Source organism: Heloderma suspectum, chromosome 3, assembly GCF_057233095.1.
Source record: "Heloderma suspectum isolate Gila_16-S chromosome 3, 16-S_ref, whole genome shotgun sequence".
Lineage (NCBI taxonomy): Eukaryota > Metazoa > Chordata > Lepidosauria > Squamata > Helodermatidae > Heloderma > Heloderma suspectum.
Window position 1 is genome coordinate 184,618,180 of NC_139460.1, and position 14,791 is coordinate 184,632,970.

The 14,791-nt window shown below is 43.9% G+C and overlaps 1 protein-coding gene across 2 annotated transcripts; it reads right to left on the reverse strand.

The window, feature by feature from the left end:
• Nucleotides 1-549: 549 nt before the first annotated feature.
• FBXL15 (F-box and leucine rich repeat protein 15) lies at nucleotides 550-12,023 on the reverse strand. 2 transcript variants are annotated; one of them, XR_014789308.1, is made up of 5 exons: nucleotides 11,915-12,023; nucleotides 9,759-9,918; nucleotides 6,539-7,041; nucleotides 2,763-2,899; nucleotides 550-1,844 (listed from the first exon to the last, which is right to left on the reverse strand). XR_014789308.1 is itself a non-coding variant. In XM_084845158.1 (4 exons), exons 1-4 carry the CDS (start codon nucleotides 11,959-11,961, stop codon nucleotides 1,658-1,660), a joined length of 897 nt encoding a protein of 298 aa, XP_084701284.1. In that variant the 5' UTR covers nucleotides 11,962-12,023; the 3' UTR covers nucleotides 550-1,657. The 2 variants fall into 2 exon arrangements, 1 of the variants encoding a protein (XP_084701284.1); XM_084845158.1 differs by lacking the exon at nucleotides 2,763-2,899.
• Between the last annotated feature and the right edge of the window lie 2,768 nt (nucleotides 12,024-14,791).

Genomic DNA, 14,791 nt, shown 5'->3' on the forward strand with positions numbered 1-14,791 from the left:
CACAACTACTGCAGCAAAGACTAAGTGCTCTGGCCTTCCCAGCTTCCAATGAATCATGCAGAAATGCAGTGGCTAGCCTCTACTATGGATGACTGTTTGGGGCCACAGCTCAGTGTGACAGAGCACAAGCTTTGCATGCAGATGGTCCCATGTTTGATCCCTGGCTTCTCCAGGTAGGGCAAGGAAAGAATCCCACCTGAAACCCTCCAGAGCCGCTGCCAGTCACTGTCGACAATACTGGGCTAAATGGACCAATGGTATGACTCAGTATAAGGCAGCTTCCTATGCTCTCAGGACTCTCAAAAGCCTTTAGTTAGTTGATCTACAGCAGCACACCCAAGGCCAGTTTACACAATCACTGGCACTCACCATGGCTTAAATAAGCCCACTGTCGGTTGCAGCATGTGCTGGCTATCACTGAATATTCAAGCCGGGTAGTCACTGTGGCTTACCATAATGTGCAAACCTGGGCAGGGTGGCTTGTTGCCTTGGTTAACAAGTCACCCCAGAACTCTACAGCAGCCCATGGATGCCCACCAGGCAACCTGCCTCTCCTGATTTTTTTTAACATTTTTTTTTTTTTTAGTGGGAGGCTGGCATGCAGCAAAACAAAGTGCCACCCTCCAGCACCATCTTTATTTGGATTCAAAAGGCTGGTTTTGTGTTTTGGAGCTCAGACCCCACCTCTGCCTTGTGCTTAGGTTCTTGGACAAGTTAGTTCTCTTTTAGTCTCACCTGTTTGCCTTCAGGAAAATTAGTGCTTTGTGACGGGCCATGCCCACTCTGGCACCCATTTTATGAGAGTGCCCATCTCACCCTCAAAATTTCAAATGTGCCCAGGCTGGGGACCCCTGATCTAATACAAAGTAAGTAATGCTGGCATCCATTAGCGTACAATTGAAAGAACTGTGTTTCCTTTTAGAAAACTACTTTCCAATCCTTTGTGTACAATTGACTCTAGTAATTTCATTCACACACTCCATTCTCACTTTTAGTTGTGAGAAAGAATGGGCACATATGAAAGTCTAATGTATACTTCCCCTTTTAACACACACACAAAAGTGCATCACCTTTGCCTTTAAATGCAGGACTTTGGGGCAATGCAGGTCTTCTCATCACTGGCACCAGAAAACTTCTACTCTGTAGCCTTTATAGGCACAACAGACTGTTGCAACCCTCAAAAAATAAAGGTCCTCTTCAACTCTTAAGAAGGGTGTGGTAAGACTTCTGCAGCACTCAGTGGTACTAATGTTGCCTACTGTCAATCTCCAGTGAGCTGAACTTCACATTAGATTCTTATAACTTTTCCCAACTAGATTTTCAATTATCTGTGGAGATCCACATGAAAAAGCAGTTGGAATTACTTGTGATTTGCAGACACTTCACAGTAGCAAGCCCAATCCATCTCTAGAATGTCCTTAATCATAACAGTTATCCACCATGATGCAGCTGGGAATCATATACTGTCCATCCTAAAGCAAATGTACTGGCTTTTCCAGGGCATACATACGCTCCCACAAGGGGTATCAGTAGCTCAGAACAGCTCTAACTTGCAATGATGGGTCTAAAACCTTCTCTGCCTTTTGAACTCAGTAGCAGTAGCTGACAGTTCTACCCACAGGGAGTCTGCAAGAACCACTAAAGTGTCTTCCTTTCATTAGTTCTGAAGATTGATAAATGGGGCAAAACCCACATCCTGCAAAAGAACCAGGGCACGCTGCAGTGGAGGTTCCACATCCAACTCCACACCACGACTACGCAGGACGCTTAGGCTGGATTCCACCACATCGTGACAGTGCTTCACCTTCAAAGCACGCAGCTTGGGACAGTACTCCGCCAAGGTCCTACCAAAAGAGAACATGCAAAAGGTCAAGTTCACAGTCTCCTGGCAGCAGCATTAATTGAGTTCTAGACTAGAACTGTATCACTTTGGGACATGTTGGAGAGGGGTTATGCGCAGAAGCCCCTAGATTCAACCACTGGCATATGCAGTTAAAGGATCTCAGTTAGCAGGGTTGGGGAAGGCTTTCAGGACCCTGGAGAGCTACCGCCAGCCAGAGTAGACAGCACTGGGTTAGATCTATAATTCATCTGTTATAAGGCAGCTCCATATGTACCAGCAAGACTGGTAGAGAGATAGGGCAGTTTAAGATCTAAGGCTGAAACAGGTGTGAAATGCAGCCATAAAAAGCCAGTTCTAAGACAAGAAAGGTGCAATAATGGAATTAAGCAAATTTAACTTGATTCCAAAGCAAAGTAGATGTCTACATAAACAATTCAGAATCCATTTACTCCTATTCATGTTACAGATCAAGGGAGAGGAATCCGGGAGACAAATCACTAGGAGCAATAGATACACTGTGGGACTACCACCCACTCCTCCACTCACAAGCACCACTTAAAACTTGAGAATGTGGCTTCCTGCAGCTCATTAGCAGCCTTCTGTTTTATGCAGAGCACTAACAAGCCAAAATTCATTGGCTAGCAGCAAAAATCCTTGTCTGTAATTTGTATTCCTGCCCAGATAATATCCAGAGAATTGTTTCTGCCTATGATGGCAGAGACACTAGGAACTAAGTATAAACCTTAGTGATAGGAGTTTTGTGTGTTCTGCAACTCATTTGCTGGGGAAATTCAAGACAGGAGCTTGTCTTCTAAATTGGTCCAATGCAGTCTTGACTGGCCTAGAGCCACAAGAATATGGTCTCTCTCATAGAAAGAAAAACGGTTGGGAAGGAGACTGGAAGGAGACACTGCTTTACCTTGGCTGCCTTCAGGTGTGCATCTGCTCTGCTCCATCCCTCCACAGACAATATATTCACCAGAGCCTTTTTGGAGAGATGACTGGAAGGAGAAGCTGCTTTGCATGGGCTACCTTCAGGTGTGTGTCTGTCCTGCCCTGCAGACAATATATTAGGCTAGAACTTGCCAGAGGTGTGAGTCTTGCTCTTAGCCAGAGGACCAAGGCTGGCAGCAAAAGCTGAAAAGTTTACTGAACTAGGTTTATATTGTTAAGGTGACTAATTGAACTCACTTTTACATCACTGAAGTGTTTTTAGCTTGCAGTTGCTTTTTCCCTTTCTTCCCCACACCTAATATAAGGTATTGTATTTTAAAGCACTTCTTTAGTTTTGTGTAAAAGTGTTCATGGATTTTGGAGTGAGTTCAGTGATTATTTCACTATGGCAGTAACCAGGGCCCAGAAGGGCCAATGGAAACTCAAAGAATGTCTTCCTTCATCAGCACAGAAGTCAGTATTTGATTATTGCCTCCCAGCAGAACCTGAGGGAATACCTAGTGAGGAAACCATATTCAAGGAAAAATGCACCCCTGCAGAACATATTAATTTAATCATGCATGTATGGTAGGATATAAAGATAACAAGGATTTGCAGTTGGGGAGTTCGAGAGATATTCCAAATGAGATGGGGGCAATTGGTCCCCTGATCCAGTTTTTGTGTGTGAAAACTTCCTTGCTGCCCCCAGAACTTGGCATTACCTCTCTTTTGCACAACAGGATAACTTGGTGGATAAGAATGTGAGAAAATGAAAAGTATACATTTCTTTGGGATCAATGCTTCCTCACAACCCAAGCTAATGAGAAAAAAATTACATTCGAGGAGCATTCTGGTCTTAGAGATAACATGCCAGTCATAATGGCTCTGAGACTGGGCTTCTGGAAACTTTTTATAGAATTTGTACAAGAAACAGAGAAAAATTATATCTGTGTATGTGGATTTTGAACTCTTGAGATGGTTAGTCCTCCTTTTTGTTGTTGTTGTTAAAAATTAGGAGAGAAATCAGATAATGTCTGTGAACTCAATGTATGATATACAACTAAGATAAGAAGTAGAGAACAATAATAAGCATTTGTTGTGTAAGGGGAGCCAAAGGTAGATATTTTATAATCTTAACAGATATTTTAGTGTATGTGTATTGTGCGTTTATGTTGTTGTTTTCTTTTTAAAAAAAATTATTATATCGAGCCTGGGATTCTGACATCAGCTTCTGCTTCAGAACCACTTCGTCAAGAAACAACTAGTTTTCTTTCTAATTTCAGACAGGTGCAGGCTGATACTCCTCTCATTAATACACAGGGTTCTAGAGGCTAACCAAGTGATTTGTTGGCCGACTGGGAAGAACAGGGTATGGAATGGCTAGACATGGCAGAAGAGAAAGAATATCCCAATAATGTGCTTATCTGTGATTTCTCACCTCGCTTTTCCTGACTTCACCTAATTATATTAGTTAAGCAGCAAAGGCATCAACGATGGAAACTAGTATGTCAGATAACATGATGGAATGGAATAGAAGGTGAGCATAGGCAAACAGGGCAGGAGCCAAAACAAGTAGATAGTAAATTAGATGTAGTAAGGGCACCCAAGATAGTGGATTCTCTGAGGAACTTTGATTTCTGTATCTCCATATATAATTGGCCATTGAAACATATGGATGGCTCATGGAAAAAAGATGTGGAGGTCCTATCAGATTTACTATCCACAGTTGGGATGTCATGGGAGGACAACCACATGCTTATACCCCTTGAGGTATAAGAAAACAAGAGGTATAAAAAGAAAAATGACTGTAAATGTCCTTGGAGGGGCTGCATGAAGTTTCCAATAATCAGGGAGGGAGCAGGATGTTCCTTTCAATAACAGCCTGTACCTCTCTTCATAGTCTCCCATTAGACAAATTCATGGAGGATAAGGCTATCAATGGCTACTACTCATGATGGCTATATGCTACCTCCAGTATCAGTAGTGATATGCCTACGTACACCAGTTGCTGTGGAACAAAAGTGGGAAGCTGCTATTGCACTCATGTAGGATCATGGACCTTACATGTAGGATCATGGTTCAGACAGCTGGTTGGCCACTATGTTAACAGACTGCTGAACTATATGAACTTTTGGTCTGATCCAGCGTGGCTCATGTTCCTAGCACTCTATTGATCCCTCTCCATTCCTGGCCTGTAAAAATTGGTCCAAGGTAATAATGCAACCAAAATAAAGTATTCTGATAAAACACATCCCTATTATCCTACAAAATTTGCATGGTTTATTACAGTTGAGGAATCTAGCTTTCAAGAGGCAGAATTCTGTACATTTAATACAGCATTTCACAAGCCCTATTCTCCAATATAACTGCTGTTTTTGAGAAGCCACAAAACATTCCAAGCTCTAGATGAGTTTTGTTTTCAGCAGATATTTTACTTTTGATTTTTCTCCCGGGTCAGGAGTGTAACATCACATTTTAAAATACATACTTGAACTGATCCTGCCTACAACAGACAGCGGGAGAGGACCAATCATCCAATCCAAACTCCTGCTGAAGGTACAAATCACCAAATTTGGCTTCAAGTATCTCTGCTCCCACTCTGTTCCAATTGAAATATGTCATGTCCCATCATTGCAGGCATTCAAGCAGGCTCTAAAGACCCATTTACAACTGCCTTTTCTTGAATGAGGATCTTCTGGGGCTACTGTAGTTAACATTTATCTGATTTTACTGTTCTTACTGGGCTGAATGCTGTTTGTTATTATTATTATTAGTGGTGGTGGTGGTTCTTGTTTTTCATCAATTGTAGTTATATGTAGTTCCATGTTTTTAAATTTGTATTGATTTTATATTGTAAATTTATATCTTGGAAGCCTCCTTGGGAGATTTGACAGGCAGCATCAAATATAAATATATATTTTAAAGAGATCTAGCCCTCATCATGGTGGGGAAAAGCCTAAGCTGGAAAGAGCTATTTTTACTTACTGCACAATCCACAGGGGGATGTCAGGTATCAGTGGGTGGACCTTCCACAACCCCAAAACGTAATTGGGGGTCATAACAACTACAGAAATAGCCAGAAGCAACACAAAAAACAAGCTGCAAGGATTGGCAAGTTCAATGCATTTTGAATTATCTTAATCGAGGAAACATGTACATATTTACTCCTTCATGAAAACTGATCAAAAAGGCTGCACACTGCAGTTACCCAGCCTGCAGCCTTTTGAGTAATATTCTTGAAAGTGCTTTTTGTGTTGCTTACACAATCCTCTCTATAGCTGTCATCATACCCTCTTTTTCATTCCATTACCTCACCAATCCTTTCTCCGAATTTAGATTTTTCCAGAAAGTTCAGAATTCCAGTCAGAAACAAGGCATGTTAATCTGTTGACTATTCAGTGCAGAATCTCACTGGGTGCATTTGGAGGTCTGTATATATGCAGCAACAGTTTTGGAGAAGCTCCTTATTGTCTTAGTAAAGGAGAGTTTATATTGATTAAAGCCAGTCAATTGAGAGCTAGTGAGGTGTAGTGGGCAGAATGTCAGCCTAGGACTGGGGAGACCAGGCCCTGAAACCCCACACTGGTCCATGCTCACTAGGTGACCTTGGGCCAATCACCATCTCTCAGCCTAACCTACCTCACAGGGTTGTTGCGAGGATAAAACCATGTATGCCACCTTGAGCTTCTTAGAAGAAAGGTGGGATATGAGTGTAATAAATACATAAATGCAATTGCTTTACTCCCTATGTGCACGTGTTACCTAATGGAATTGTTCTTGACCCTCAGGCAGCCCGTGAGGTCCAGGTACTCCAACTCAGGACAGGCTTTGGCAATCTCCTCTATTGCTGCATCACCAACATTTGCATTGACAGCCAGTGAGAGGGACTTCAGTCTGTTGCACTTCTGTGCAAGGTAACAGATGGCTTCATCTTTCAGCTGCCGGCAGGCTGTAAGGTCCAGAGATTCGAGCTCCTTGCAGTGGTCAGCAAGGCTCCGCAGGGAGAGACTATCCACCCACTCACAATGGGCTAGAGAAAGCTGGCGTAAACTGGAGCAGCTCAGAGAGATGGCAACCAGCGCATTCCGGCTGAGTTGTACACAGCCGTTCAACTCAATTTGCTGCAAATTCTGGTTTTGACCAATCACAGGCAGCAACTCCTTGTCAGAGAGCCAATCAGAGCAGTTCTGTAAGGCCAGTTGCTGCAGCACCTTTTTATCTTTTAGCAAAATACAGAATGCAGCTCTTGGAAAGTGAGGTCCGACCTGCCATAAGCAAGAAGACAAACTGGATTACTGTAAATATCTCAAACCCTGCCAAGAGCTCTCTCCTCTTGCACCTCCCCCTTTTAATGGCAAAACTAATCAATGCCAATTGGCATTGAAAGGTGGCATATATGTTTCAAGAAAATCATTAAAATAAATAAAGAGCTGTACAAATATCTGAGAACACTGAGAAGACTTCATCCATCCTTTGCCAGCAATAAATAGGGCCTTGTAAGTCCTGGGATGGGGCTGATGTGGCAGAAATAAAGCGCAGACTTTTGCAACCACCTTTTAACACATCACATTGCTTTAAAAATCTGCAAAAGCCTACTAGCAGACCATCTAAATCATGCAAACTGGGCAACTTCACACTAATGACCAATTTAGTGCATGCTGTATTAATTTATTCAAAGCACAGAAGCAAAGTTCCCTTGAATCAGAATACTGGGTGGAGGTGTGAAGTGGGGAAAGGGTGGAACATCTTGCCTTCAACAGAAAATACACTAGTATGGTAAAAGTATTCTAGCCAGTCTAAGGTTCATGTCACCCCAGTGTCACAACATTGCTACTACTTCTCCGTCCCTGCGCTTTCTGCTCTCTTCCCTCCACAATTATGTTTCGCTTAGGCTGCCTTGACAATCATATTTTGTTACAACTACTGCAGAAATGGTCCTAGCACTGCATAATCTCTAGTTCCCCAACCACAGCTAAGGATTAAATGCAATTAATTTTCCTATTAAAAGAATCCACAACAATTCCAAGCATGCCAGAAACCAGTGTTTAAGGACTATGTTGATGGCTTCATGATGCTGTAAGTGGACAAGCCATTTTCACTATGAAGCAGCTAGAACACAGAAATTTTATCAGAACCTATTAAGGCATGTGGGTGGGACAACAGCAAAAGTAGAAACCCTATAAAGAAACCGTCATTTCTAACCCTAGAAATAAAATCATATGTAATTATCTTGCCCTGAAGGGAGGGGAGAAAAAGCACAAACAGCTTGGTGAGCTGTCACCATTCAGCTCCCAGTGGTGGCCCTTCCCTCCCCCAATTGCCACCAGAAGATCTTCCGAGGAACCATCTTGTCCTGAGGACAAGAAGTGGATTAAGCGTGAACTCATGAACAGAAAGCAAAAAGAGAAGAGAAGCAGCAGAAGGGTAGGAAAGCAGAACAGACTAGCAGAGAGCACAATGCAGAGACCACAACGCCCCGGAAGAAGAACAGATACAGTGCAAACCTGATAACTGAGAAGAGTACAATCAGAATATTCCAGAATGGTATATTCTCGGGATGTACACTAACCGCAAGATTTCGTTTGGGCCCTGATTCAACAATGCAGAAAACTGGTTAATTCAGCTCAGATCAATTTGGAGGCCACCTGCTTTGACCAGATCTCAGTTTGGAAATCCAAATCTTCATGTATCCCATTAACTGTAATTGGAAATCGATGAATGGCTATAACTTCTTTCTATTTGTCAGAATTGCATGAAATCTGCAGGCATAATAGTCCCTTATGAGGGGATTAAACATGCCAAATTTCAGACAAATGGAGTGGGGGGTTGTACTATGTGCCTTTAAATTTTGACTTTTTTTTAAAGGGAACTGCCAATAATCTTATTCTTGGCAGAATTGGATGGAGTTTGCAGGAACAGTTGCCCCTTCCGCAGGGATCACACCTGCCAAGTTTTCAATGAATAGGTGCAAGGAACTTTGTGCAAGAGCAGCCATTATGGTTTGGGGATTAAAAAAAAAAAAAAGATATGCTTATCCCCCTACATTTTTATCAAAGTGGCATACAGCATAGAGGTAGCCCCAGCTAAGAAACCTGCAAGATTTTAGAAGGATAGGTGAAGCCTTTTTTGTGGAAGGGGAATGTTCAAATTGGGGGGAGGGGCAGGTTTTAACTGATTCACCAACAGGAAAGAGAGCAGAATGCAAGGGAGTCCCCACTGTATCGCTGATCTCAGATTGGAGATAACAACAGAGATTCCTCCAGGGTCCAGGGTTAGGGGGCCAAGCCCCACCCCCTGGAGGAACCCATGCAGTAAACTAATATGCCTTCGTCCTTGTTTGGAAGTAGCAGGCCAACCCCACCAGGTGCCTCAAAGCAAGCAGCATATTCCCAGAATTTGTTATAATCTGGAGGGACCTGGGTTTCTGTGTGTTTTTTAAGTAGCAGATTTGTGGATTTGGGTGCAGAATCTGAGATTTTTAAGCACCAGTCTTCCATGCACACTTTATGTTTGGACACCTCTATTGCTCATCTCTGCAATAAATTGATTTTCAGATGTGAAATGTCACTGCAAAGAGTGATGACTTTAAACTATGTTTAAATCAGAGAGATAAGAAGTGACTTCTTTTCTTAGAGAAATTTATCTCTCTACTCTGCTTCATTTTACACAGCTAAGATTAGAAATTCTCTCCTCCTAAATCTATTATTGAATGAACTCGCTGCTGAAGTTCAAAACTCAGTCCCACCACAAGTTAGTTTTGTTAAGAAAGGTATCTTATCTGATATTTGTCCATTACCAATATTAACGTGGAAATCACCTAGTTTGACCCAAGGACTCTACAACTACACATACAGAGTGATGATAGCCCGGTATCCCTTGCTTCCAGTTTATTACAGTTTAGTCATCAGCCACACCTACTCCACATAGGACTGAATACAGATAGATATCGATATAACACACACACACAATTAATTCATAATACCTGGCTAGAATCAAAGCAGCGCAAGTTGGTGAGGTAACTCTGGATTAGAAACAGGAATGCCTTGCTGACCCTCTGCAGGCTCAAGAGTTTCCTCAGAGGGAGATATGAGAGAACATGGGGAATGAGGATATCGTCCCAAGGCAGGTCCAATAACTGTTTTCTGGAATAAAAAGCAAAGTCAGTCAAGACAGCAGTTGCCCAAAAAGGTGGAGTGGGATATGACTGGCCACTAAAAGGTCACTTATCCATTAAAGTCCTCTGTTCTCTTACAGATAAAGTCACTGCCACATACATTCTGCCACACCATTTCCTGAAATATATTAATCCAAGCATTAAGTAATTCTTTTTGTGAAGAACAGAAGATGACATCAACTTCAGCCCTGCCTCCTCCAACCTTAACTTCCCCGTGTTAAGGTTCAAAGTGATCTGGATAGACTGGAGTGCTGGGCAGAAAACAACAGAATGGCATTTAATAGGGACAAATGCCAAGTTCTGCACCTAGGAAAAAGAAACCAAATGCACAGTTACAAGATGGGGGATACGTGGCTCAACCACACCACGAGCGAGAAGGATCTTGGAATTGTCGTCGATCACAAGCTGAATATGAGCCAACAATGTGATGTGGCTGCAAAAAAGGCAAATGCTATTTTGGGCTGCATTCATAGAAGCATCGCTTCCAAATCCCGGGAAGTACTAGTTCCCCTCTACTCAGCACTGGTTAGGCCTCATCTGGAGTACTGTGTCCAGTTCTGGGCACCACACTTTAAGAAGGATGCAGACAAACTGGAGAGGGTTCAAAGGAGGGCAACAAAGATGATCAGGGGACTGGAAACAAAGCCCTATGAAGAGAGACTGAAAGAACTGGGCATGTTTAGCCTTGAGAAGAGAAGACTGAGGGGAGATATGATAGCACTCTTCAAGTACTTGAAAGGTTGTCACAGAGAAGAAGGCCAGGATCTCTTCTCGATCATCCCAGAGTGCAGGACACGGAATAATGGGCTCAAGTTACAGGAAGCCAGATTCCGACTGAACATCAGGAAAAACTTCCTGAGTGTCAGAGCAATACGGCAATGGAACCAATTACCTGGGGAGGTGGTGGGCTCTCCCACACTGGAGGCCTTCAAGACGAGGCTGGACAGCCATTTGTCAGGGATGCTCTGACTTGGGTTCCTGCATTGAGCGGGGGGTTGGACTCGATGGCCTTGTAGGCCCCTTCCAACCCTACTATTCTATGATTCTATGATTCTATGATTCTATGTGTTGATAGGAAAGGCCTGAAATAATGCTATAACCATCCTCAACTGGATGCACATACAAGAATGGGAATCCTGATTACATGGGGCTCCTGACTGCACAAAGTACTGTAACTGGATTCAACCAAATACAATTACGGTGCCACTGCAGACCCCCATCAACATGGAGAGGTCCAGGGTAGAGCAATGGGGCCAGAGCTCACACCCCATCTGCCCCCCACAAGTAGAATTTTGCTTGCCTGTAGAGAGCTATAGAACCAGATCCTGTGGTCACCCTCCTGTGCCCCTTCCCCTTCAATTTTCTGTTGGAGAGGGAGGCACTACACCCAACAAATGTTCCTGCAGAATTTTTCCTACTCCCCATCTTCTCTCCCTGTTGGTGTGGTTAATAAGCTTTCTTTACTTAAGACTTTTAAGCTGCCTTTAACATGAAAATCAACGTTTAAATAAAACAGAAGGAGCATGATAGACCATTTCTATCAATGTGACCAGAATATTTTAGAATCATATTAAAGCACACATCAAGATTAACAGTTAAAGTAATCTCATAGAGCTATAAGATATATAAGATATAAACCATCTCATGCCACGTCTATGTCTCTGACCATTTCCATTTCCTTTCCAGATCCATTCCTTGCATTAATAGTAGCTCATTTGTAGCTTGCATTGCTTTCAGTGGAATCCAGACATATCAACAGACATTCTCAACTTCTATTATCTCCTATGGACCTTCCGAGAGCTGCCGTTGTTTCAACGGACATCCTTGCCCCACCTGGCACAACCGCACCAGAGAAACTAAAGGTTACCGCTCTCCTCCCGCCCGCCCGCTCCGCAGATCTAGCTGGGGGGGGGGGTCTCTACTCTCTAGTCGCCTAGCCTGCCTCTTCTCTCCTCCCCTCACACCTGGCACCTGCCGGCCCGGGTTCTCGGACTCTGCCCGAAGGCTCCATTCTCCTCCACAACCAGCAGATACGGAGCCAGTCACCACCTCCGTTTTAACAGAAATTACGTCAGGAATAAGGAAGTGGCGCCTCTTGCTTACTTCCTCCGCAGCCGCCATTTTGCCTAGCGGGGCGAAAGCCCCATAGAGTTATAAAAGGTTAGAGTAGTATGAAATGTCATGGTGTTGCAGAACCCAGAGTCAGAGAGACCACGGAGTGAAGGAAAAAGAGATTCTTTATTTAACGCGCGGGCTTAAGGCTGGAATCATTTCCAAAGAGCCAGAAGCCCCGAAATACATCAGCACATTGGTTTTATAGACATTGTGACACATATGAAACGGCTCCTCCTCCCCCTCCTGTGTGGGGTTGCAATCCTCAACATTTCTTCTCCTAGCACCATTGTTTATAATACAAGAACTGGGTTATAGGGTAGCCGTGATAAGCAGAGAACAGCAGAGAACAAGATATACAATTGTATGACCTTTGACAAGATAAGGAATTCTTGTGTCTCGTCACCTTACAACAATATATTCAAGGGAGAAAGAGCTCAGCAAGAACATGAAGCATGAGACTGCATGAGGCTACTTAGTCTGACCCCCCATATGGCTGCTACAATGGTTCACTCTGATTAATGCATGTTGGGAGTCAGGCTGAAATTTACAACAACCTTGCAGTCTAGTCGTATCATATTAGTATTGCAGGCTGAGCTGAGAGAGTAGTTTACAAAAATCCTGCAGTGTATTCAGTTGTAAATATTTCATATGAGGTGGTGCTGGGGTGGTTAATATCTCCAGCCAAAGGTACCCCATACAAAATACCCCACAGTCTCAGAAAAGGTCAATCGACTTCAGATTTTCCCTCAGACCTCCTCCCTGGGCAAATACAACACTCAGTTATTTGCACTTTGGCTCCATTATCTCACATACAGATGGGTTTAGTGTGCAAACACTTTAAATGTGCAAACACTCAAATTAGGGATGGTGTAAAAGCTGGAACGGAACGGGCCAGAACAGCCCATTTATAGTTTTAAAAAGCATGCCAAAAATGATAGCACATGTTAGAAGCACTTGAGAACAATATTTTAGGACTAAAACCCTTGCAATATTGTATTATTATTAACCCCATAATGTCCAGAACACATCTGGAACAGAACAGAATAGCTCAGAACAGACACTTCCAAACGAGCAAAATCAACTAAACTCACCAGTCACACATAACTCCATGGGAGGGATGCAACAAGCCACAAAAAGGCCACAGAAATCATGTTCTGATACCCACTCTGGGCCATAGTCCATATTGAAGAAAAATGGCCCAGAATGGCAACTTCCAAGTGAGCCAAATGAACCAAACTTGCCAGTCACACACTACTAGATGGGACAGATAGAGTAAGCTCCAAAATGTCCCCGGAAACCATGTTTCAATAGCCATTTTGAGCCATAGTTGGTATTGCACAAAACAGGCCAAGATAGCAACTTCCAGGTGAGCCAAATCAACCAAACTCATCAGTCACATTGGACTAGATGGACAGATGTGATATGCTCCAAAACCTCCAGGGAAATCATGTTTCAATAGCCATTCCAGCCAGCAGTGTAGTGCTCTGGGGTTGCACTGGGTCTTTGCTCCTGCACTTTTATTGGAGCCGGCTCCCAGCTGGGTTGCAGTCTGCTGCTGCCAGGGAGATACAACGGGAGGAGGAAGGAGCAGAGGAAGGGGGTGCGGGCGACTGGCAGCTGCCTCTCGCCTACCATGCAGAGCTGGCCAGACAAAGGGGGCAAGAGAGGGAGCCTGAGGGAGCTCTGCAGCCTCCTCTCAGCACCCCCTTTTCAGACCTTCCCAAGGAACACAGCAGGCTGGGGGGTCTTCTGACACTATAACCCTTTATTAAACAGAGCATGCTAGTATGGGTGGATCACTTGATTGAAAGATCCTTTCTGAACGGAGCATACTAGCACTGGTGAATTGCACACACGGGAAGTGCACACCCTGGTACAGATAAGCAGTAACTTATATATTTTGCAATTTCTTGCTGTGCCACAGCTGTCAGCCAATCAGATACTGGCACGCTAGTGGGGGCTAATCATGTACATGGAACAAAACCTTCCAGCACAGTTTTCGTATCTACTTACAACAGTCTAGCTTTTCAACATCCCAGCACATCCTCTTTGTCTGCTTACAATGCATTTCTACTTTTCCCACCAATGGCAACATTCCAAACACTCAGAGGGAGGCCTATCTTTTCTGCTGCAGCCTGAACAAAACTGCAGTTTTTCTCTCTCACCTCCTCAGCTTCTCCGTCTTCCACCCCCTGAGCAGCTGCCACGCCTCGCAACTTGAACATCCCCAGCCAGCCCCTCAGCTTCCTGACCCTTTCCCCACCCTGCTGCCTGTCCCCACTTCGCCCTCGTCATCCTGCAGCACCAACCACCCATTCAGAGCTGGGCTGCTGCTGCTGCTGCTGGGCGGGGGGCGGCGGCTCGCCCTTGTCTGTTGCTCGTGCTTATGCATGGGGTTTGCTGCATGAGAGAGAGGGATTCTAGCGGGTTTGATGTGCAGACGTTAGCAGGGGATCATGTCTTAGCACCATGCAGTGAAAAGTTTTCACCTGCTGTTTGTTTGCTCATCACGTTTGTCCTTCAAGGTGCAGGAGGGGGCCTGAGGTTGGATCCAACCCCTCTGGTTGACAGTAGGATCTTAGGTTTGTTTACTCAGAAGTAAGTCCCAATGTGTTCAGTGGAGTTTACTTTGGAGGGACTAGGCCATGAGTCACTTAACCTGAACTTGAAGGGTTAATATGAGTAAGGTGGGAGGGGATCTTTGAGAGGTTGTTCTGTCTTTTCCT